Source organism: Pholis gunnellus (assembly GCF_910591455.1).
Source record: "Pholis gunnellus genome assembly, chromosome: 9".
Taxonomy (NCBI): Eukaryota; Metazoa; Chordata; class Actinopteri; order Perciformes; family Pholidae; genus Pholis; species Pholis gunnellus.
In genome coordinates, this window is record NC_136535.1 from 1,475,938 (window position 1) to 1,503,029 (window position 27,092).

General features: G+C 40.3%; 1 protein-coding gene across 1 annotated transcript in view; it reads right to left on the reverse strand.

Annotated features, from left to right (window-relative positions):
- LOC306701114 (seizure protein 6 homolog) overlaps positions 1 to 27,092 on the reverse strand; it is a gene marked incomplete at both ends in the record, with an annotated part of 284,116 nt that overhangs the window by 167,856 nt on the left and 89,168 nt on the right. Inside the window, one exon of the mRNA XM_079166361.1 lies at positions 3,895 to 4,413. Coding sequence (XP_079022487.1) covers positions 3,895 to 4,413 — 519 coding nt within the window. The remainder of the gene's footprint in view (positions 1 to 3,894; positions 4,414 to 27,092) is intronic.

Genomic DNA, 27,092 nt, shown 5'->3' on the forward strand with positions numbered 1-27,092 from the left:
ATTTCTACCTGGTTATAACATGTGTTCTGTATCTGGATACATTATGTAAATATTAACATCTGATCACAGGCCTTATCGTTAATGCATTTATTTATTACTGTGTTCTCATTATCTCGAGTCTTCCTGCATTGTGATCAGATCTCAATATGCAGATTAGGTAGGCCGAGCTGTGAACGGGAGTGCAGACATGTTTTTTCTCAGGTCTCCAGATACCTCTACGAAGAGCCTGACAGGGTCCCATGATCAACTGCAGACTACTTTTCAGTAGCCTGCTAACTTGGCTTCTAGGAAGGTAATACATCTACCTAAAATTATAATTCTTTCTTCATACTGTAACTTTACTGTTATTTCTGTCTGCTCTGTACACACGGCAGCTATTGCATGTCTGTCCGCCCTGGAAGACACTTTTTTTCATCCAAACCGAGGATGGAGTCTAAGGATAGCAGGTGCTGTATGCTGTATTGTAAAGCCCTGTGGGGCTGTAATTCATGTAATTTTGGGCTATATCACTAAAACTCACTTGACTGTAATTTTGGGCTATATCACTAAAACTCACTTGACAGGACATGTCTCCCAGTCTTGTGACTCGTCTGGCAAGCCGTCACAGTCTCCTGTAGCAATGCTGCTGCAGGGCCTCTTCTTACTTTTCCTTCACAGAGGACAGGCTCATCTACAGCCTTTTGATGGGCAACGGGGTCATATGACCTATAACTTGTTGACTTAATTTTTTTCTTATAAATGTGGTCACACTATACAGATGTTATTTATACCTGGCTGAGATTGGATAACAATGCAAGCCAGACCTCATATGTGGTCCAGCCAATCCGATAGCATTCCATGTGCTGTGCGTTCTACGTGCATTTACACCTGCGTTTCTCCTGATCCAGATGGGATATACAGGTCACATGTCGCTACCAAGTGTAAATACGGTTGGAAAAGACAAGATGAATGGCTATTACAGTATACTGTAACAGTATTGACTGTAAAGGTACAGGCATCACTATAAACACACATAGGCACCTTATCTGACTTTGTTTGAAGGTTTTCAGGCTCTCTGGCTGTGCTAAGCAGCTCAGCCCGGCGATGGAACAGCTGAGGACAGAATATTTCCTAGTGGCCTTCAGGGTTTCTGCTCCACCACCTTCATCTGTCTGAACTAAAAGTAAACTTTTGCTCAAGTGCTTTCTTATGAAGAACATCCTCTCTGTGTTCCCTCGGCACTCAGCATTATCACTGCACCACAGTGCTGTCAGTCACCCTGTGCCCGTCTGTGTTAGAGCGAGATTTTGAGTACAGTCCTGCCTGTCTGTGCTTTGACCAGCTGTCACCCTGCACACAGATGAGCTGTTTAATCAAGCTGCTCCCATCTTGATCTTCTTGACCTGCGAAGTGCAATAAGAAGTCATCACCATGATATTTATGGTCCCCATGCACTCTCTTCATAACCAATAATCTCAGATTGTTATGCTGTGGTCCCTGTTTGGACCTCTTGATTAAGGGTCTGTGATGCAGCAATGCTGCTGTGGTTCATTGTATCTCCATGGCTGTGGAAATTAAAATAAAAGATTACAAAAGATTATAAAATGTGTTTTGTTCCCTAGAAATGAAGTAACAAATTCACAAACAATTCTATTTTGTCTTGGTGTAAATACTAATACAAGGGATGCGCACATGCCAAAATAGGCGAAAAAATTCATCTTTTTTTCTCACTGACTACATAAAACTGATGCCCATGCCAGCCTGTTTTTTTTTGGTATAAAGAGAATCTGATGATGCTGAAGACCTTCAACACACTTTAGGATGTCTTGCTGACACCTGCCTCCTCAGTTTGTATCAGCATGTCACCTCTGCTCTGAATCAAAACAATACCAGCCAGACAAACCGAGGGGAGCTGGAACACTAGTTTGTCATGTTCATGATGAAAATGACTGAGCCATTCAGATTCCAACAAAATTCCAACTGAACAAGGTTCTGTCCAAAATAGGAGGGGCCACTCGTATCCCCCTCAATATTGAAAGCATCTGATTGGCCCAGTCTGACAGGTAGCGTTCCACGGTCTGCTGTGAGGGCCAGCCCAGTAACTACTGACATTAGAAATGGAAAAATAAAAACTCTATGACCACCGGCCTCTTCAGCCTGGAATGCATCAGCTGTCTGAAATCTTCCCACACTTGCTGCTGGACAATCTGTCCCTGGCTGAGTAACATCCAATGAAAACGTCAAACAATACCTGCACGTGGTTATGGAATCATTATAGTTAGGGACAGACTGTAGTCATGATCAATAAAAAGGCAAATACTACTACTACCAATAATAATAATAATAATAATAATAATAATAATAATACAAGAGTGGGAGATGGAGGTACCTAAATGTATAACGGTGTTGGGATCTGACCATGTGGCCTCGCCATGTGCTTTGACACAAAGAGATCAGGCCTTCCTGTTTGCAGAGCAACCTGGAGCCTGATTTGGTTTGATAGGCACCAAACCCCCCACCAGAAAGAAGTTCACACCAAGGTGTGAACTCGTCACCCAAATACAACACTGCAATCTAATTGGACGAGACCAGGGATGCCGAGGCGGGACTTCCGGTTTCACGGCCGGAAGCAGCTCTCTTACAAAACTACTGAACGCGCTTGAACGCATCGCTTATCCCTCGATCTCGGTATTGGACTGTAACTGGACTGTTTGTTTGTTTTGTTTTTGTTCGCATCCTGAATGAGGAAGCGAACAATTTTCTTGCAGAAGTGAAGAAACAGACTCTTCAGAGAGAGAGAAGCACATTTCTCCTCTCCACCCAAGTCGACTTTGTGCTAGCCGTAAGGATGGAAATTCCCTTACTGAGCCGAAGAAATTCTCTTGAATCACGGAGCCGTGCTGCCTGAGTTCCACCAACAAACTCAGAAGGACCACATCTTCAACCACGAAATCACCTCATAGTAAGGCTACTTACAGTGTCGGGGCTAGAATTAGGTTTTTTAGTTTATTATCTTGTTTGTGTTGCTTAAGTTACTGTCATTTTTATAACGTGGTGTGTATGCTCAATAATCGCCGAGATCAACGTGTAGAAGTTATTGTGTATTTCATACTACTGGAATCGTGTTGAGATAATTCACCGCTAGCGGAGGCGGAAGTTGTTTCTCATCAGTTAAGAGGTCAGAACCGCGGCAGTGCTAATCAAAGAGTCGCCGGCTTTGTTTCTGTAGCTGAGAGAGCAATCGTACGTACTCCACCGCAGCGGGGAGGATCTTAATCTGTTTTTGGAGGACCCTTATGTTTTGTTTGCTTTCTCTCTTCAGTTACTAACCCACACACGCATATAGCTTTAAGCTAATGTAGCTCCGGGGGTGCGCTAACGGCTTCAGACACGTGTAGCTAACGAGGGCTCTATTGTCTACCGCCATTGTAGAGCCTCGTGCCATCTTGTGGTCTCGCGAGAGACGTCGCCACGTTTCAGATTACGTCATACATTATCTGAGCTGTTCTCTCGCCCCTTCCCCCTACACACACTACATGCACACACACAGTGCATGCACACACTGCATACACACAAACACACACACTCCCCCCTCCTTTACCATAGTTTGTTGATTTTAAATAGCGTGCTCATAAATGTATAGTTGTTAGTTTTAGATATTAGGTGACTAGATCATTATTATAAAACGCTGTCATATTTTAAAGAGCAGCTGTCCGTGATTATGTTGTGCACTGAAGGGCATTTAGGGGTCACTATTTTAGAATGTATAGTAAGCACAAGAACATAATGTATGTAAACTGTGACTAAATGGGCCTTGGAGAAATATTATCATAACATCTTACGGCTCAGGACAGGAGGGCTCTACAGCTGGTGATTAAAACCAACCAGAACATCATTGGTACCATGTCCCCTTACCTAGACTCTGCATGGTGGTGATGATGGTGGTGGTGGTGGTTGTCTCCTCCTCATTACTGCCTGGCCTCACATTGTGCTTCAGTCCAGGCTGACCGGGCCTCACTACATCTTTCTCCTTTGCGGCAGTAGCAGCAGCAGAGGGAATGCTGGCAGCATGTTCTGGAGCCACGCTGGTGACTGGAACAGGGGTGATGGAGAGAGAAGTGGATGCTAATGCGTGCATTACAAGGGTTGTTTGCACGTTGGAGATTTCAGCACTCTCATCTGAAGCCCCGGGCGGCAGGGTGGAGAAGGTGCTCTGAGAGCTGGATAACCCACTGTCTTCGAAGTAGTTGGGCTGACCCTGAGGGCGTTGGAGGGGATTTCGGTAGAGTGGGTGGTGGTTCGGGATGTTGACAGGTGGGACGGTGGTGAGAACGAGGAGCCTCCTGCCTGTGTCCTGGGTGGTGGGGTACAGCCTGGCCTCGCTCTCTGGAGGGCTTCCCTGGGTGATAGAGCCACCATCCTCAGAGACAGAGGCTGTGGAAAATGAAAGAGAATAACAGACATTGTTGGATGGATGTTGATTTGTACCACAGACTCAATGATCACTTGGCTGTACAGGTGCAGAGATTTCTGGCGTTACTTTCCTGCCTGTTCTCTGCTTTGGATCCAAACCTTTCCATCCACTATCATTTAACACACTGCCAATCCAATTTTGAATTGGTTAATTATAGAAAAGGGTACTACAGCTAGCAACCAGCCTGTGCCATAACACATCTCTGCAAGAAAGGCTAAGAATCTAAAGAAGTGCAATATTTAACATGTAACGTTTTTACTTGAAAGTCAAAACAGTCATTTATTTTCCTCTATTTATTCGCTTTTTGACTGTAACCATTTTACTTAAAAACAAAGCCATAAAATAATCTTTCTCATCTTTCTTTATCACACTTATTTCACACGTCAAAATAACAATGTAAATTATCTGTCACAGGAGGTATTTGACGACCTGGGACTGAGAAAAAAAAGAGAAAGTCCAGCCAGAAGCTAGGGTCTCTGTAGAACCAGACACCACCACACAATTCTAGTGGGTCAGAAGTGATGACTGAGAGGGTTATTTCTGAATTAGTCCATATATTGATTTTAGGAAAACGCTGCATATAAGCAAGTATAACTGTCACAGGCAGTGAAGGAATCAGTGCCAGATGAAGGAGTTAGGGTGCTTTAAACCAGTGGTTCTCAACTGGTCTGGCTGCGGGACCCACTATCACCCCTTAATGACAAGCCGCTTCCCAAATCAAGGAAAATGTTCAACTTCTCAAATATATTTGATGAAAAGATGTTGCAGTTTGAACCTGAGCTGAAAATATCCTCTGCAGTTGTAGTATAGGGGGCTGTCTTGTGCAGAGAAATTGTTCCTGTAAGTCCCCGTCCCACATGTTTCACGTAAACGAGTAAAACTGTTTTGTTTGTTATGTCTGTAGATTCGTACATTTGTAATGCAATATGACCACTTGCCTAAATTCCAGCTGTGGTTTGTTGTTTGATGTCATCCGACACGTCTTCAATTCGCCTACTTATAGTGTCATTTGACAGAGGTATAGTTTTCAGTTTATCCCCTGCTGATATTAGCATTACAAGGCATTAACGCCAAATCTTGTTAAGGAGTGTGACTGCATAAAAAATCCCCTTCAAAATAAAAGCACAGGATTTTTTTTTTTTCAGGAAAAAAAAGCCCACTGAAAACCCACCAGTTGAGAATCACTGCTTTAAACAGTGTGTGCATGCCCCCCCCCCCCCCCCACCATTTTTGTTGACTTCTGCTATAATTAAACTTTGCTGCTGTATAGTGTTTATTTTAGTAGCATGGCACTATAAGCTGTGTACATATATACATTATGATTATATATATATGACTCTCCTGCCCAACAACTGTTTCTCTACTCAAAAGATTTATATTGTGATGCTGATTTCTCTGTCTTGAAATGTAAGTATAATTTCACAGAGCTGCAGTGAATTTGACAGCAGAAAGTACAACTTCATAGCCACAAGATAAATCCTAAATTCAATCTCCCTCTTTATCTCTCCCCGTTCACTGCTCTGCTTCACTGTACTTCACACTAACATCAAGGCAGTGAGAACCTGTCTCATGCTTCTGGACGGAGACGGGAACATTGACTCACATTGCTCGGCATCCATTCCATCTTTCAAAGCTGAATTTTAATATATTTATTTAATATATTTCCCTTCAACACTTCTTTATGTGGAGCAGTGCATTGGTGCTGTTATGCCACACTGAGTCAATTGGCAGACTAAAAATGTCTTGTAAAGAGCCAAACCTTACAACCCAAACAATTATTGTAAATTGCTACACATCAGTGGCTTCTTCCCTGCCTATCCTCCTCGTAATAAGACTTAATATTCATTCCTGAGGAGATTTGATGAGCCGCTATAATTCTCCCAGTGTAATGATCAGCGCTCCCCTCCCAAGTGCACCTGTGAGATCTAATCTGAGACCCCTTCAGGAGGCTATCATCCGCCGAGGCAAGTCTTATGTTTCTTTAACAATGCTTCATTTCCACTATAATAGCTCCCACTCTCTGCCGGCTAATAGCTATCTGCTTTAAACAATCAGGGTTTATTGTAGCTGAGCCACTTCCCACACAGCACCTTGATGCTCGAACACACACGGCCCTTTGCACAGAATCACACACATTGGCAGGTAAATCCACAAGAAATACAATGAATGACACAGAATCCCAAATTGACTGACTGGAGATCTGTTTTAACCCTGCTGCCACAAGGTGCGAAAGATAATGTACACACTCTAGGTGAGCAGTGTGTTTTTTCAGTTCCTTGCTCGTACCCGATGCTTGTACCTGCGGGTACAAGCATCGGGGTTGGGTGCAATGCCGGCAGCATAGACTCTAGGGACGTGGAACGTCACCTCACTTGTGGGGAAAGAGCCGGAGCTGGTGCAGGAGGTGGAGCGATATCAGCTAGATATAGTTGGATTCACCTCCACACACACAGCTCCTGGAGAGGGGTTGGACTTTGTCCTTTTCTGGAGTTGCCCAAGGTGAGAGGCGCCGGGCGGGAGTGGGGATACTGCAGCAGTAAAGCAGGTGCCGTACCGGACCGTCTTGGTGAAGAGGATACAGCTGCTGCTGCTGTTCCTTTCTTTTGCTGTTTCTTCACTTCAGTAGCAGTTTGCTAGTCTTCGTGACGCAGCAAGAGGAAGAATGTGAAAAGGGGCAAAGCACCTTAAGGGACACTTTGATGTCTTTCCCCTGGGCTGTCAGAGAGCCACAACAGAATTTAAGCCTCTCCTTGAATAAACCATGAGTCCAATACAAATCCCAATCATTGAAGTTCAGAGGAGTCAACAGAAGGAGACAAAACGACAAGGAAGAAAGCATCCAAAACCTGATCACTGGATTATTTTTAAAATCTCTCTTTCATTCAGCTGAAAACTACAGTATATAAAATCTCTGTCTGACTTAATAAGCATGTCTTTGTGCTGTGAGGAGAAAATGTGTCTGGATATCCTCCTTAAATACAGATAAATATTTTAGCAACCAACATCAGTGCACTGGAGAAGGTTGATTTTTTCCCCCTGGTGTATTCACTTTTATTTGTTTCCTGAATTGACTGAATAGAGCACTTATTCAGTCCGTCTGTATAGTGAAGAGCATCTGGATCAAGCAGTTGTCTTGAACGATGAATGAAAGAAAGAAAATAAGTAAAAACCTTCTATCATTGAAACATTGTGTCATATTAAAACACTCATAACCCATGACTTCCTACTGCAACTGATTCAATACCGAATCTTACACAGAGTTCACTTCACACAATTTAAAATACACACAACTGAATACAACACCTATACACAGTGCAGAGATGCTCACAAGTCATTTTGTGTAAGTCCAGGTCATCTCAAGTCTCTGATCTAGAGTCCAAGTCAAGTCTCATGACTTCTCTGATTGTAATGAACATTCTATCATCTGCGGCATGCCTTCCGGTCTGCTCTAAGGAATTCAAAGCATGTATTGTATACAGTATACTTACATACAGTATCAATATTGATTAGTTGTTTGATATGTTCTAACTATAAAATGGCAATTGTAATGCAATATGGAAAGAAAAAAAACAATGAAAATGTTCCTTTAAAGGCCCAGTGTTTAAGATTTAGTGGCAACTAGTGGTGTGTTGAAGACTGCAACCAACTAAATACCCCTCTGCTCAGCCTTCCCTTTCCAAGCATGTTGGAGAACTACGGTGGCCAGGTAAGGATAGGTATCTTTAGGATTTTAGCACAAGGAGCTACTCTTATCAATACGATGCTTTTCTGCTTGACTAAATAATTGTTTTTGAAAACATATATAGAATCAGGATTAGAATGTATGTTTAAAATATATCTAAATATTGTTTCTAGAGCAGCAACAGTTATGTTTACGACAACAAAGTCCCTATATAAAGTAATTCATATCTCACTGGAAACAATTGCATTTTTTTTATAAAAAGTGTATAAAGAACGAAGAACACATCAGTTAGTATCAGTCATTATTCCTGTCTTCTGTCCTCCTGGCTCCTATGTCTTGGCCAGCAGAGAAGTTTACAAAAAATATAAATGTTGGCCAATCATGCGTGCTGTGCTTGAAGCAGTGGCACTTTTGTTTACATGTCGGTTCTTGTTGCACAGATGAATTGATAAAGTTTTGGCTTTTTACTCGCAAATATTTCACAACAGGTCTGGAAGGCCAGACCTTTATGCCTTTTGATCTCTCTACCAGTGACTCTTATAATTTTGATATTGACCCAGATTTACATTTTTTTTCTTCACTTGATGTATCTAGCCTCTGTAGTTTTTATGATGAAACTCAGTTTAATGACTTCTGTGTTTCTCTGCCACGTAATACATTCTCTACTTTTCAACTGAATATAAGAAGTCTTCCTAACAATTATGACACATTTATTCATTATTTATCTTAACTGAAGCATGATTTTTCAGTTATTGCCCTGTCAGAAACATGGCTTACTGAGGACTCAAGAGAAATCTTAATACCAAATATACCAAAATACAATTCAGTTCACTATGTAAGAGATAATAGAGCTGGAGGTGGAGTATCTCTGTTTATTCACGGTGACTATGAATTCAAAATTAGGGATGATCTCACTTTGAAGTCGGATGGGGATGAGGTGGAATCTGTTTTTTTAGAGCTCTCTGGTGTCTCTGGTGGAAAGAATGTTATTGTTGGTGCTATTTATTGCCCACCTGACTCTGTCATCAAAGTTTTCAATGACAGTCTGAGCTGTTCTCTAGACCTGATAAACAATGAGGATAAACTTTGTTACATTTTAGGAGATTTCAATATAAAAATTTAAAAATCGACTACATACTCCTACTGGGGATTTTCTCAATATTCTTTAATCTAGTTACTTTTTCCCTCTTATTCATAAAGCAACACAAGTTACAGAAAATTCAGTGACTTTGATTGATAACATCTTAACCAATTCTTTGAGTGAAGGCACCAAATCTGGAGTCTTGTATTCCGACTTGTCTGATCATTTTCCCATTTTTCAGTACTCTTTAATCAAGTTTAACTTTCTGGACCCGAACGAACCCCATTTGGGGTTTGCTCGGTTCCGACATTCGGTTCCGATTGTCGTAGAATGGACTTTTCATAAATAAATATTATTAATGCTACACACATGCTATATACCAAATTAACGAAGAAATTCTGAGCAACATAATCATGTAAACCATTTTACACACTGCAAACACAATTATACACCATTATACTAACTAACTAAGAAGATTTTCCACAATATCACGTATTTTTCGCCATGAGTCGGCGTTTTCCCACCTAACAAAAAAATGTCCCTCTATAAAATGTTTCAAAAGGTGCCTAAAAGAACATCTAATTGCGGTTTTGTAACAGTTTTTTAATGTATTAATGTTCATGTCTTTCTTGTTTTAGCTGTTATATTACATTTATAGTTGTTTCACTCATAGGGACTTGCAGCGTTACCATTGCTTATGAGTTACTGCAGGTGTATAAACCAACATCCATAAACAAACACAAGCCCTCCTCCTCCCTACAAATATAATATAGTTTTAGTATTTAGTTTTTTTTGTGTGTAAAAATGGTACTACAATCTGCATTTTGTTGTCCAACCCTGTTGTACAAAGACAATAAAATGATGTTTTGCAACCTTTGGAGTTAGTCTGGAACCATATAATTACACTGGGTCCTCTATAGTTACAGTTCTCTAAGAAATGTAACTAATCTACTGTAACAATCCCTCTTGCTTCTCAAACACAGAGATGCTCACAAGTTACCAGCTCACAATTATTATTATTACTATTATGATTATTATTTTCATTTGTTTCTTTTTAATTGATTAAGTTTAACCCCTAAGCCTATTTTGAGGCCTCTGCTCAAAAATGTCATACCCATACTAAAAAGAGCTTTTCTCTCTAACTAAAAGGTCTATTTGAATAATTTAAATGGCATAATAACACAAACAATGTGAGCTTTGTTAAGATGTGTACATATCAGTGTATATGTTACTGGTTAATGCTAAATGAAGATAACACACAAAAATTGAAAATGTTCAGGTTCGCCTGGAAAAAAAAGCACTTTTATTGTTGTTTTGTATTTGAAATAATGCAGCAGTAAGCCTAAACAACTCCACAATCATAGTGCAACAGGTCAGTAGTCTCTACATACTGTTTCTACTTTGATAAAGTGAAAGCACAATAGAAAAATAAAGGCTTTTGTACGGAAGGTTCGGCCGAGATCAGGCCAAATTCTCATTTTGGATGCAGCTGCTCCAGGTCTCCAATGCTAATTTTATATACAATATAACTATATATTTCACTTGTTTTATCAATAAAAAACAATAATAATACAGCAGTTTGGCATCATTTTGAGAGCCTGGGCCCTCTATAAACCTGTAAAACTATGGGTCACCCTCGAGTTCCAGTTTTACAGACTATAATTGAACCTTACAGAGCCTGTGATTGGCGGATTTGCACATGTGATACGTCTAAGAATGCGGAAATGAGTGTAGGATGCAGTGAAATGATTAATTCGGTGATTGACAGAGTTTCAAGCCACTAAAAATCCAATCTGGTGAGGCGGACCTTCGAGGCTCGGAAAGTGATACGTCAAACTGAAAAGACTACCCCTTCCTCATACAAGCATGTAGAAACTCAGTTCTTTCAGAGAACGGCAGACACAGACCGGGAAAAGACGGCACAAAGGATTTATCTGGGATTTTTGCCGACTTTCTTCATGAAAATCATCTCAAGGTGTGAAGCGTTTACAATGTTTGGCAGTGTGGTTTTAGTCTTCTTGTGCAGGGTTACGTCTGTAACTTTTGAATGTAGTAGTAGCAGTAGTAATAGTAATAGCAGTATTTGTAATAGCAGTAGTAGTAGTAATAGTAGTAGTCGTCGTACTAATAGCTGTAGTAGTATTAGTATTGGTAGTAGCATGAATAGAAGTAGTAGTTGTAGTATAAGTAATAGTAGTATTGGTAGTAATAGCAGTAGTGGTAGTAATAATATTGGTGGTAGCAGTAATAGCAGTAGTAGTAGTAGTAATCGTAGCAACAGCAGAAGCTGTAGTAGAAGTAGTAGAAGCAATACAAGAAATATTAGCAGCAGTTGTAGTAGTTGTCGCAGTATTAGTAAGAGCATTACGTATTTCAACAAAAAAAAGCCTCATTCTGAGCTTGTTTAAATACAGTTAATTCATGGGGCTTTTATTTTGAAAGGGTGGGGCTGGGTGGGGGAGAGAGGAGACAGAATCAGAATGAATCACAAACTAAATTGGTTACTAAATGATCATTGCAGTTAGAATTCACTCTGTGGGACTTTTATTTTTAAGTGTAAAAGTGTGTTCAAAAAGTGTAAAAGATATCAAAAATTTGAATACTACGGCAATAGTTCAGGGTTTTCTCAACATTTGAAAGTTGAAATGGTGTCTGCAGCTTAAAAAATGCACAAGAAGAGTGTCAAAAAAAACATATGGAAGAAATATAATAATAAGAAAAAGAATAAATTTTAGAAGAACAATACTTGGAATGCTAAAGCAGCATTCTCACAGTTAACCAATAATTGCTACTGCACATCTACTGATATCAGTACTTCCGTGTTACTGATACCAGTACTACAACTATGGCTGCTACTGTACTTCCAGTGCTCCTATCACAGAGCTTCTGCTGCTACTATTGTCACTACAATAAGAACAGTACTCTTTAAATTTATCAACAGGTGAGAAAAATCTAAAACACACACAAGCCAAGCACTATGTAGTCATGATGAGACATGATATAAATTAGCCTGCCTTTATGTTGAATGGTATTTTCATACCATAGTGGGCATACAGCAGTGTTTGTGTTCAGTCTGAGCGTATAGAAGTAACCAGCACTGTAAGACGACATCTCTTTATTCTCCTCATAGCTGTTAAACAGTCTCCTCTTCACTCCTGACACCTCTGGAAAAGGTCACTCTCTCATCTCCATAATGACCGAGGACAAAGACAAAGCAGAGTGGATCAATAGGCGGCTCCAGCTCATATCAGTGGAGATGCATTGATCTGCTGCTTAGAGAGAAGACGAGCAATGCTCTGTGCCAAGATAGTGCCTGGCCTGTTTTTCTACCAGCAGATGAGAGAAGCAACGACACGTGAATATCTGCAGCAGGCATCCACTGCTTATAACCAGGGCTCAATACCAACTTTTAAAAAAGTGGTCGCCAAGCTAGCAACCAGGTATAAACCTCTGGTTGCCAAAACTGAAAATGTGTTTGCCATTTAAGTCACCTTGAGTAATTAAGATAATATGCAGTTATATGTCAGCTTAAGAATGAATATGTATACGTGTCATGTGTATGTTCTAAATAATTTCCAGTATAATTTTTCATCCAGCTCAAAGATTACTTCACAAGCTTCCTTTTTGTTTGTAGCTGACATTTCTCATCATTTGGTAAATAAATGAAATGGCAAGTATAATTAGGACCTTTCCCCTTTCACACAGTGTTGCACACACCTGAACTTCTCGTAACAGTACCCTGAGGAACTGTATGTAAGAGCGCAAATGTCTGAATCATTCGGTCTGGACATTAAACAAACTTTATCCTGCCAGCCCCCTCGAACAGTGTCTGTGTAATGTCCAATGGAGCTATGAATAGAGCCGGTCATTGTTTGAAGAATTCACAGCAAGCAAGTGGGCGTGTTGATGTCTTTTCTATCATGCAGCTACAACAAACACCAGAGGGTGAAGAAGAAGGGTCATTGACATGAACACTCCAACAAAAAACTTGAACTGGAGAGACAACGAGATTTTGGGACTTCTGTCGGTAAGGACTGACACCAAACTCATCAATCAAATTCACAGAACAGCAAGAGAGTTGGTTGTTTATGACCAAATAACGAAAGCTGAGCCAAGTGTAATCCGCATTATGTCCTGCAACCCAGACACCATCCATCCCCTAAACCAAACGGAGTACTTGCAGTAGGTGAGAATGCGTCTGACACAGATAAGCACCTGTTGTGTGCTACACGTGTGAAAGTAAAGTAAACTTTAGACAATGTCCAGAGCTGATTCTCTAGACCAGGGGTGCCCAATACGTCGATCGTGATCGACCGGAGGTAGTGCCGGTAGATCCAGTGGCGGCTGGTCAAGGTGGGGCCATGGGGCCTGGCCCCACCTTGAGCCCCAGTCCAAAAAAAGAAGAAAAAAAAAAAATCATGTGCTTTTATTTTGAAGGGGATTTTTTATGCAGCCTGTCTGCTCATCATCTCCGCTTGTGTGCACGTTCTGAGAACTGGCTCAGACCCCGAGGCGGGTCTATGAAGCAGTTTAGCCAATTGCTGATTAAAGATAGAAATGAGTGACATACAATTTAGCCAATCAGCGTCCTCAAATAGATTCAGAGTGGAGCCAAAACGATTTGGCCCCACTCTGCGTGTTCTCGTCAGGAGAAGTCTCTACAGGCGAGCGCTGGCGCCATTTTCACGACATGACAATGACAATGGTGAGTGAGAGCACTAGCGCTGCTCTTCCAAGACTCAACCCTAACTCGGTAAAATCTCTCCTCCAAGACCCGTTTGAGCGGAGAACTTTGGCGGAGAAACAACAGGTAAAACAACTGGGCCCAGATCAACCTGACCTCACAGTAAGACAGACTGGCGTGAAAGGGAAGCAGCACATGCGACACTTCTCCAGAGACTGGTACACCAAGAAGGTTTGGCTAGCTGGATGCAGTGATGCTAATGCCGTATTTTGCTTTCCATGCTTGCTTTTTAAAACAACGGGGACAGATTCACCATGGGCAGCTTCAGGAGTGAGGGACTTGAAGCACCTGTCTGAGAGAGTTAAAAAACATGAGAATACCAGGACACATATGGATAACTCTGTGAAGCTAGCCATATTAGGCAAAGTGAACATCGCTACTCAGCTGGACGATGGACACAGGATTGCGGTGAAGAAACACAACGAGGAGGTGGATAAAAACAGGCACATTCTATCCAAAATAATTGATTGTCTGAAGTTTTGTGGGGCCTTTGAGTTGGCCTTGCGTGGGCATGACGAGACTGACTCCTCGGACAATCCTGGCATTTTCAGGGGATTGGTGGATTTTGTTGCCTCCCTCGACAGTGTGCTGGAGGAGCACCTTAATACAGCTAGCGTTTTTAAAGGTACGTCAAAGACGGTACAAAACGAGCTGTTGGACTGCATGCTGTCGGTTATGAAGGATTACATTCTGGAGGAAGTAAAGAGCGCTGATTTTATCGCCATTCAAGCAGACGAGACGACTGATATTTCCACCCACTGCCAGTTGGTGCTTGTGCTACGCTACATCGACGCCAACAGTAATGTCCAAGAGCGTTTTTTCGAGTACATTACCATCCAGAACGCAACCGCTGACACCATCGCTACAGCGCTTATGGAGAGGCTGAGCATCATACTCCCAAACGGACAAAAGGCCAAACTTATCGCTCAAGCTTACGACGGGGCTGCTGTAATGAGGGGAGCCACCGGCGGAGTGCAGCGTAAGATACTGGATGTCTACGAAAATGCTCACTACGTCCACTGCTACGCGCATCAGCTGAACCTCATAATGCAGAAGGCAACATCACACATCCCCAGGATCCGCACCTTCTTTTCTGACCTCGGTGGAATTTCTGCCTTCTTCTCCAGGTCTCCCAAGCGAACCACCGTGCTTGACCAAGTGGTTGCGCATAGACTTCCTAGAGCCTCTACAACACGGTGGAACTTCCACAGCCGCGCTGTAAATACTGTGTACGAGCACAAAGATGACCTCCTAATGTGTTTCCAGACCATCAGAGACTCTGGGAACTTTGATCCCCTAACTGTCAGAGAGGCAGGTGGCTTTGTGAGGATGCTTGAAGACGAGACTTTTTGTTTTTTCCTGGCATTGTTCCATAAGATCATGCCACATGTGGACATGCTATTTAACCAGGAACAGGAACATCGACCCCGTCTTCATGAAAGCACTCGTCCAGAGGTTCACAGACAGCATTCTAACGATCAGGTAAATAACTATATTTACTACTGGCTGATAAAGCTTTTGTTGTTAGAAAGCCTAAATGTGCCTAGTCACCAAAGTGAATGATAGAGAACATCACAATGATATTTGTTTAAATATTTTAAAAGGAAAAAGAAGATTTGTATAATAATGCAGGTAGTTATTAAACACAATTTCTAATAACAGGCTTACTCAGGTGTCCACCAAGTCAATTTCTAGAAGAGGCCTAGTTGTTATTGAAGATGGCAAGTTAGCAACTTAAACTTTATTTTTTGGACCAGAGCCTCCGTTTCCTCTCTGTGTGGGGAAAGCGCATCTGACCAGCAGCACCAGCCCAAAAAGCAACGGAGGATGCTGGGACCAGGAGAACAACAGAGGCTGGCTACAGAGGTAAATTGTCATGTAGTTGTCAATATATATACTTTATACACTCACACACAGATGTATACTATGTGTGTATACTATATGTGTGTATGCTAATTACAGGAAGTAGTCAAATATTCAGTAACATAGTCTTCTGTCTCCTTGAAAAGGGGAGGACAAGCTGGTAACTGACCTGATACATTTTGATGATGTAGTTATAATTTCCCATCATCTAAAGTTCTTTGTAAGATTTTACACACATTGTATTTTTGAATTTTCAAAACCTTAGTAGTCATATACTTGACTTGGAAAGTGTTCAATCAGAATCACTTTCATAAAAATAGCTTTATTGCAAATTTTAAGCTGATCTCTTTTACAGGTATGTGATACCATCCTGCTTCATGCCAAGGAGCGGTTCTCCTTCACCCAGCACCTCATCAGCACCACACTGTTGCATCGAGAGTTGTTCCCACAACACAGTGTGAAGTTCCCGGATTCAGTGCTTGAAACCACAGTGGAGGCTTACCCCATGTTGAACAAGGCCAAGCTCAAAACAGAACTGTCCCTCATCTATGAGAACAGTGAGTTCAAGGCTTGCAGTGGTGCAGTGCCTATGTACCAGTTTTTCATGGAGAACAACCTTCAGAGCACCTTCACAGAGACTGTCGGTCTTCTCAGGATCCTCATCACCACACCCATGACCACAGCTGAATCCGAGAGGTGTTTCTCTACTTTGAAGAGGATCAAGACCTTCCTGAGAAACACTATGACACAGGATCGCCTTAATGCTCTGGCTATGCTCTCCATGGAGAAGAAACTTGTCAGAGACATTCCTGACTTCAATAAGAGGGTCACTGAGAGGTTTGCCACGCAGGTTTCCTCACCACACTGATTGGGTGTTTCCCCAACAAACAAGGTTCATAGGGGCATCTCAATAAATAAACATTAGATTATATATATGTGTGTTTTATATTATATTTATATTTTATTATAAAATATAAATATATATATATTGATACTGAATTGCCTGTGAGGGTGACAAAAATAAGATGTCCTGACGTGTTTGTCAAAATGTTATTTACTGCTTTTTTTTTCATATTGGAATAAATGTTAAATATTTAACTGCAAAGTAGTAATGCGTGTTTGAATTTTTTTGCATTAAATCATACTGGGATGTTCGCTGAAATTGATTGGATGGCCCCACCTAGAACATTTTCCACCAGCTGGGTAGATCGCATGCCATTCAAAATAAATGTGATGTCCTCATGGCATTTGCCACTTGATTGACGTACAGTGCCGCCAGTCTGAGATCACGTCTTTTCTAACACAGGAGTCACCACGTATGCGCGATCAACAACGTGAGCTACTGCAAAACTCCGCGAGCGAATTAGTTAGCCTTCCAATGTATTTCTACTGAAGAAGCTAAAGCTGCAGCGCCATGATTTGGGGAACTTCCAAAACCTCGCGTCAGAGCTGGAGACGCAACGGAAGGCGTGTGCACAACTTGACAGCGCGCGCTACACAGAGCAGATTGACAAGTGTCTGTCAGAGTTTGACAAACGCTTTCAAGACTTTGCTTTACTCGAGCCAGTCGCTACATTTATGTGCTGCACATTTCAGGAAGACATTGAGGTTGATTCACTCGCATTAAAAATTGCAGCGCTGTCATGGACAGTTTTAGTAACCAAACATGAGGAAATGTGCCACCTTCTTGACTGCATTATTCGGCTCTACTTATTTATGTGAGTCAGCCTTTTCCCACATGAAGAATATTAAGTCCAAATATCGTTCCACCATGACTGATGATCATAGAAGTCTGCTTGAGGCTGGCTACCAGCTACTGTCTGGACTATGCAACCCTGGTTGATTCCATTCAGTGCAAGTCATCAGAGTAAGGTAATGACCAAAAATGTACAGAATTGTATTGTGCCATAAGGGTTCATGCAGTTATGCAAGGTGTGCCAACATATATTGTAAATATAAAGTATACTCAGTGTATATATATATATATATATATATATATATATATATATATATATATGTAGATCATTTTGACTTGATCATTTTAAAAGTAGCTCGCAAGCCGAAAAAGTGTGGGCACCCCTGCTCTAGACGTTCATCCAGAGCTCATATGAGAAAACAGCTCATTTCTACAGTAAGGGAGAAAATCTGCCTCCCATAATGGGACAACTCTACTTAATACACGTGATTTGTAGATATTCCACAAAACCACACGGTGGTAGGGTCCAACAAACACCAATATTTGACCCAGGAGACCGGTGTTCGTTCCCTGTGTGAAACAAGACGCTAATGTTGATTAACATTAACATTAACTTGCGTACTTCAGTAACGGCACCACGATATTTTCCTAATCTTAACCAAGTAGTTTTATTGCATAAACCTTACTAAGATGTTTCCTATGAGGACAGTGGTTCATTAACTTTTTGATGTAATGAGGGGAAATCAACACGAGTACCTGGATTTCTTCGGAAAACACTCCTAATTTTCGTATCATAGGAACCGTTGTGTGAGGATACGTTGCTCAACTTTGACCTGAAGTTGAGACCGTTTGTCCAAGTTCAGCAATATTCCACTGTTCACTTATCTTGTTGACGGTGGGGAGAAAATATGAATTGAAAAGGGGTCTAAAGGTAGAAAAAAACACTCCTTACCTTGTTGCAGCCAAGTGATCTTAAATAATTATGTACATGTGATCAAATTAGTTGCTAACTATTCAGTGTGGGGGCTGCAGGTTGGTGTAGTGTCACAGCAAGAGAGGCCTGGGTTTTCATGTTCTTTCCATGTCAGCGTGGATTCTCTACGGGTTCTCCGGCTTCCCCCCACAGTCCAAAGACATGCAACTTAGGTTAATTCAGTATTTCTCAAAATGTGGGGCGCAGTGGTATTACAGTTGGGGTGCAGGGGGAAATGCAGATTTTTTTAATTTCAAGAACTTTATTGAGAACTTCACATATTACAAAAGTACAAAGTACATGGACATAAAACTAAGTCATTAATAAATACATGGCGAAATGTCTGTACTTTCGTGTAAATGTTTACGTTACACCGTTAACAGGTTGCGTTTGCGCATGCGCGACGGCCGAGATCCTTGGCGACTCACATGTGTAGTTTAGTGCAAAATGAAGAGACATTATCGAGATGACGTCCGACTCTACCTGGAGGCTGAGGTTTACTGCTCAAACACTGAGTGAGTTCTGGCTCGGTGTGGAGAGGGAGCCTCCACTCATCGGACAGAGGGCTGAGGACATTCTGCTTCCCTTCACCACATCCTACCTCTGTGAGATCGGCTTTTCTGCTGTTGCCTCTCAAAACAAAATACAGATCTAAGCTCAGCATTGAGCATGAACTGAGAGTGGCCGTATCAAGTCTGCAACCCCGTTTTAAAAAGATTTGTAGTGGAAAGCAGCTCATTGCAGCCACTAATACTGATACAACCTGATGGCTCACACATACCTGCACTCATGTTGTTTTGTTTTGTTTTTGCACATTATTGTTGTTTTGAAAAGATATGCAGTGTAAAACTCAGTAAAACTCTTTATTGCCAAATATTCCAACTTGTTTTGTTTAGTTTTTCACAGGTTGCACTTTATTGTTATTATCTTGAAAATATATTCAGTGCAAAACAGGTTAATTGCAGCCACAATAAGTCATTTTTTACACAGATAGAACTTTATTTGCATTGTTCTAACAAAGTGATTGCACTTTTTTATTTGTTTTAGTCTGATGGAGCAATCTGGTTTACTTGAAAGTGATTGCAATTTTCTTTATTCTATTATTTGAAAAAGCACAGATGGAGGAGCCATGTTGAAAAATTCAACATGGACCATGGGCATGAACATTTTTTTTCCTCTAAAGTGGGGCGTGACAGAAAAAGTTTGAGAACCAATGGGTTAATTGATGACTCTAAATTTCCTGTAGGTGTCAATCACACTGTAGTCTATCAAGTAAATAATCAGCATTGCAAGCATCTTAGACAAGTGACAATACAACTACAAGGCAGTGGACACCATGTAACTTATTGCAGCTATGCATGTGTTTACTGGAAGAGTCTCTGTAAAGATTGTTTTGACATTATAGACAGTGTAATGTCAGAGTCCAGTAACAAGTTATTTTTTTCAGGAACCAGAATATATGTGGGAGGGTTTACATCGGCATAAATTGAAAGCTTGGTGCGTCATATAGGGCCACTAAAGCAGGCCTCCGTGTGTTGATCTCCGATGCTGAGGAGCGCTGATCAACTCTCAGTATTTGAATAGTTGGGACTGAGAACAGGTGTGCAGAACATGAGCAGTCAGATAAAACAGATTATCTGAACCACTTTATTTGGAATAGAACCAATTGTGAGGTTATCTGAAATGTTAGTAATAATACCTGATTGCACAGGGAAACATAACAGATACTAGGTCATGGTTGAAGGAGGAAGTGGGTCTGTTCACTGTGGTGGATGTTTACAATGGACTGTGTGGGTAATCCGTTTAGCGCCCACCTTTGTTTTCTCTGTCAGATTAAGTTTGACTTTTTGTTACCCTGTGATACTTTGTTGTGCCGATGTCACTCTGCTTTCACATCTCAGGCAGTACTTTAGTCAGTACAGTGTTATCACAACTGACTGGTATGAAAGCCACAACTATAATAAATCAAAAATATAATTAAAAACCTTTTAAGAGCCTAAATCTGTAGTTTCTCCACAAACCACATAGCTCAATGTGTAATCTAGGAATTCTGATTTAAACTTGCAAAATCATGTCATGGTGAAAAAAATGAAACAATCTGCCAGCAGCTAATTGAAACTGTGTTTGTCTTTGTCACCAACTATGTTCAAATCCTCCTGCCTGGAAAGACTTTTTTTTCTACTCCACCTCTCTTTACATCTTTGCTTGTTTCGTCACAAACATTCACCCTTGAGCTACAGATTAGCAATGCCGGCTCTTTGTGAAGCTGTACAAAGCCTGAGCAATTAAAGGCTCTTCTCTCGCTGAACAAGCTCTAATCCAGACATGCTTTTATTGCATTTGATTTTGCTCGCTGCTTGTGCCAAAAACGTTGAGAGACAGGGACCCTGCTCTTGCTCTAAGTGTAATAATCAGTGAGGATTCAGACTCCGCTCAGGTTCTGGGCTGCTGTCACTTCACCAGCCATGGATAGAAAAAAAAATGCATGTAAAAAAACAAAACATCCCTAGAGAGAAGCCTGGATCCACCTATCAAACAACAGCAAATGGAATTGTTTGGCAGCCTTACGCCTCAGCAATGCCAGGATCTGTGATTTAGAGGGAAAGTACTGTGAGACAATACAAAGCAATGCTCTCTATGCTGGATATTTGTGACCTAGAATGAATTCATTCAGACCTGTACAAATGATTGAATGCTAACTGGGAACAGATTGATAACTGCATGTTGATAACTGCATGTTGTGTAGGTGTATGCTGTTAAGGGTGAAGTACAACAGAAGTGGCCACTGCCAGTGTCTGTGTGCATAGATAACAAGCAGAGAGGAATGTTATTCATATTATCTTCAGCAAACCAGTAGAAGCACTGGTCAAAGTACTAAACATTAGCTAACACATCTGCCAAAACTCTAAAAAACACAAGTAGCCCCATGTTACCATTCATAAAGCATTACCATTATCTGTAGATTCCAGTAGAACATTTCTTCAAAGTGTAACATGTAATAACAAAAAACATGTGTTACTATGAGAGCCTTTGTGTGCTCTCTGGCTTAATATAACATAGTAGGAGTGTGGATACCATACATTCTCTAAACGGGTTACTTTTAAGTGTCTCAATGCTCCAGGGCTGGGGGATTATCAAAAGTCAGAGAAACATTTTGATGTAATGTTATATTGTTCTACAAATGAATGACTTTGAGACAGTTTAGTTTAGTTGAAAATATCTGCATGACATACCAGCACAAGTCTTTGTTTAGAACATCCATTTGAATATTTTATATGTAATTCGGTGATTTTTTCAATATCATAAAATATCTAGATTAATATTAACGGCATCCCCGAACCTAGTGTACACTGCTCTCACTTTTGGTACTTTCAAATTTTGGTTGTAATTGTACGCCCAAAACATTCTAAGGAGCCAAAATTATTATGAGACTGAAAAGCTGGTTTTCCAAGTGACAAATAAATTCTATATTTCTTCTGTTTTGTCAATTCATTGTTCATGTTTTTCTGTTGGTTATTTCCACACCATCCACGTGTGACAACTAAAGTATGACGCAAGTAACCAAAATGATTTGTCTCTGGAATGACTTTTTACATATTTATATTCATATATTTAGATAATAGTTGTTGTGAAGACTATTGACAACGTTCAAGCCCAGATTCAAACTGGGAATGTGACTTTTCAAACACTGAAACTACAAGGAGCCCCTTTAATTGGACCCGAGAGCCCCCCGGGGCTAGGGGCAAAGAGTACACACATGTAGTGCAAATCACTTCTGAGAACGAATTAAATGATATTTTATGATATTTCAAAAACCTACGTGGCGAAGAAATTCTGATAAAATGGACCATGTAACCTATTTTAATCACTCAAAAACATATATATATATACACAAAGTACTATAAGATACTACAAGTACTACCACAATTTCACCTATTTTTCGCCAGGAGAAGGCGAGCTATGTTCTCCGTTACCGATCCCAGGCACTTTCACAGACATAGCGCATATCAAAGAGCACGAGGACTCCACACTGAATCCAACAATATCTTCCAAATTCTTCTCCTTCAAACCATTAAAAAAGTTACAATTCATCTGCCTCAGAGCAACACGGAGCCAAACAGCAAGAAAATTGAAACACTTCGCACATTGAGATGGTTTTCTGGAAGAAAAATGTATCCTTGCAGCCATGTGCAGCAGGTCTGTCTCCTCCGTTCTGTGAAAAAACTGAGTCTCTATGAGCATGTATAAGGAATGGGTAAGCTTTTCAGTTTTGGCCAATGGGTTTGACCCTTGGGGGCGCGCCACGGTTTTCAATTTTTTTATTGGCTTAAAATTCTGTCAATCAACTCAAAGAACGTATCATTACACTCCTCACTCTCTTCCGCGTTCAACGCAATGTCATATGCGCAAATCGGCCAATCAGAAGGCTCTGTAAGGTTCCCTGGAAGTCTGTGAAACTGGAACTCAGACGAGGATGAGCCATGTTTTACAGGTTTATATATGGCCCAGGCTCTCAAAATGATGCCAAACTGCTGTATTAGATAGATTGAACACTATTGGTGATAAAATAAGTGAAATATATAGTTATATAGTATATAAAAGTGCAATAAAACAGCTATAAGTGCTGCTTCCAAAATCAGAATTGACGTTGGCTGACCTCAGCTGACCTGTACACAGGCCTTGATTTCTCAGGCATACTTCACTCTATCAAGCCAATTTGTTTTTTTAAAGACCCCTAACCTGTTGTACTATGACTTGTGAGGGTTGATTTGGGTGTATCTGCATCATTTCAAATCGAGAAAATTAATAAAAGTGAATTTCTTTCAGGCAAACCTGAACATTTTCAATTTGAGCTGTGTGTTATATTCATCCAGCATTTACCAGTAACATATACACTGATGTGTACACATATGTACAAATCTCACAAGTGTTAGTGTTATAATTCCATTGAAATTATTCAAATATACCTTGTAGTTAGAGAGATAAGCCCCTTTGAGTATGGGTATGACATTTTTGAGCAGAGGCCTCAAAATAGGGCTAGGGTTCAAGAGGTTAAATGTAATTTTCAAGGATTTCGGGAGCACAAAAAGATCTTCAACTCCATTGCGTTCGTCTGGAAGTAACAAATGTAGAGAAAGATATCTCAAAACCTTGTGACATGAAACTGAAACTCTGTGTGCCACTGTAAGTGAAAAAGTGGAAAAATATTACTCTGACTGTAGTTTGACGACCCTCAGTCAAACAGGTTTGATATGAACTCGTCTGTTGGGCTGCACAGTGTCTGCTGCCAGTCTGTCAGCTCCACTGCACTCTACTGCCACTGTCCAGCAGCTACAGCCCACCTACCACCTTGGATTTGTCCACCTGCTGTCTCCATCAATCCTGAGATGTAGCAACATAACTGTACAAGATGTTCCTGGTGACTGATTGCTACAAAAAAAGAAAAAAAGAGTGTGCAGACTATTTGACTTCATCGAGGGCTTGGGGGGATGGAGGGAGTAAGAGAAGGAGAAGGGCAGCAAAAGAAAACAACCACTAGTAATAGAACAGGTAGCTAGATAAAGACAGAATGAGATGGAGGACAAGACAAGAAAGAGACAAATATGAATGGATAGGAAAAATTATGAAGCAAAGTCATTACTTAGGCTGTGTCAGGAAGCCCCGAGCTAAGCAGCAGAATGCCATAAATGTGGAGGAGGAGGAGGTCATATACGAGATGCTGACAAGCTGCAATCCAATTAGATGAAGAAATATGAGGGGTGGTGTGCTGAGATGTGGGACCTATCAACGGTTTGCAGCTTTGGGGAAGATCAAGCACTTCACCACCTTGGCTGCTTTCTGCCGGTAAACGTGATGGATCACCTGACACACACATACTGTAGACACACATACACACAGTGAACTCATCACAGCCCTTCCAAGGTACATTTTTATTGTTGTAATCATGAATATTGGTGTAACATTGTGGTGGTAGTCATGATCCTCAGGAATGATTGGGTGGAAATGTATTCAAACGGTACAAAATATAGGCACAGTGATGATACACCCACAACCAAGGACAAGTCAATATACAGTATAGTCATCAGGACACCTTGTATTAGACTCCACATGTAAGGCCGTTCTGAGGCACAGTGGTGCTCATCTCAGCATGCTCACTGTTGAACAATGACAATGTTAACATTGTTTATGTTTATCATCGTCATCACCTTGTTAGCATGCTAGCATTTGCTAATGTCCTAATTCCTTCATAATAGGCTGCTCTTGAATTCCAAAGTTGTAAACCCTTGTTCGGTAACACTTTATAATAAGTACACACTATGAAGCATTAGTTAAGTATGAGTAAACACTTAATTCATCATTTATAAAGCATTGTTCCTACATTAACACTCATTAGTATGCTATTCATAACAGTTATAAATGTTTTATTCTTGATTAATAAGCTCGTCTATTATGTGTTTCATGATTGTGTTTTCATACTTTAAAAATGATGGCTTCCCCATTTGTAAATGAAGTGTTATATATATTACAAACCAATAATTAAGGAGTTGTAGATGATTAATACAATCCTTCATAAAGTGTAAGTAAATGATTAAGAATGTATTTAGATGTACATTATTCATCCATTTATTCATCCATATATATATATATATATAATGATTTATGGATAGGGACTACGTTAATATATGCTTTATAAACGTGTATTAATACTGTAATTCATGGTTAATATACAACTGGAGCTAACCAGGTGCTTTGTATATTAGTTTACATTTACTTATTTAATTATTAATTTCATACCAAGCATATCAATCTCATTCACTCCACTCATATGAACAGATAAATGATCATCTAACATTGTCGTTATCGTACAGTTAGCCTTCTGTCACCTGGATTGCTCTATTTAGAACAGAGGTGACGTGTTAGTGTGCGCCTGTCTCAGGACCTCTAGTGCTAGCTGGAAGGCTAGCTAGATGCTCATCGTACATAATGTGGACGTACCAGCAAACTAAGAAACACCCTGACGGGCATTGGAGGCCGGTCAGCAGTTATTCTTTCTGGCCCGGGTCCGCGCACCCTTTCAACTTAGGTCAGAGTTTTCCATCGCGTAAGTGCACTTCTGTATCAGTTCCTGAGCGAAACGTATGTCCCACGTTGATGACGTGTAAAGCGGGATTTCACTCGATTTCACTTCTTTCGCTTATTGCAAACAATGAGCAGATTTGGCCGGCTGCCATCGGGATATGCAACTGAAGAAAAGTGCGAACAGAGGAGATCGATATGCTTGGTTAAAATGAATAATTAAATAAGTAAATGTAAACTAATATGCAAAGCTCCTGGTTAGCTCTAGTCGTATATTTACAAATGTTTTATATCCAGCCATGTTCTCCTGAAGGAGAATGTCTTTGTTTGTTTGTTTTTTACATGAATGAATGGCTGAGAGGTTTGTATTTAACAGTATATTGTTTGCATCTTGCAATAAATATTGATATGTTCCTGATCACTTTGTGTTGTGTCTATTTGCCTTTTCTGTTGAAAAAATATGGGTTTTGAAGCACTGATGGCCTTTCAATGTCATTTATAAATGCTTTGTAAGGCATAAATAGTCCTCACTTTAGATGAGGTCACGCAAAACACTTTACTAACGAGTAGTAACTACCTTAATTAACCTTGAATTAATCATGAATTACAGTATTAATACACATTTATAAAGCATATATTAACATGGTCCCTAGCCATTAGTGCATATCTAAATCAGTATATATAAATAAATGGATGAATAATGTACATCTAAATATGTTCTTAATCATTTACTTACACTTTATAAATTATCTTATTAATCTACAACTCCTTAATAATTGGTTTGTAATATATATAATACTTCATTTACAAATGAATCCATCATTTATAAAGTATGAAAACACAATCATGAAACACATAATAGACGAGCTTATTAATCAAGAATAAAATATGTATAACTGTTATGAATAGCATACTAATGAGTGTTAATGTAGGAAATGATGAATTAAGTGTTTACTCTTACTTAACTAATGCTTCATAGTGTGTAGTTATTATAAAGTGTTACCTATTGTTCTTACTATATGTCCACTTTACTTTTTTAAAACAATAATTACAACATAAGGTGAAGAGTAAAAAATTCAAACTGCCATGTACAATGTAGACACGCAAAAAAGAGAAAATATGATTAAAGATTCAGGACAATGCCAGTGAATAAGACTAAACGTCTACAGACACACTGTGATAGGCTGTGTTTTAAGATGATGACCGGTGCGTTCCATACAGACTGACCAAGCTGCAGTATTTGATGAGTTGGGAGTGAGAACTGGCCCATGTGACTGTGGTGGTCAGTGGTACCTCTAGAAAATCTTTTCTGCAGAAAATGTGATGAATTAAATTCTAATTGATAAATCCCCAGCTGCCTAAAGAGCTTTGAACACAAATGTTAGACTGAACAATGTTGTCCTGCTGAAGTCCATTTAGACTCTTTTATTATGAAGGACCTCCTCCATCCTTTATGGCGAGGTTAGCCACAGAAAAGCTTCACAGCAGGTTGGAGGCATTCAATATCTTGCTCAGGAAGATAT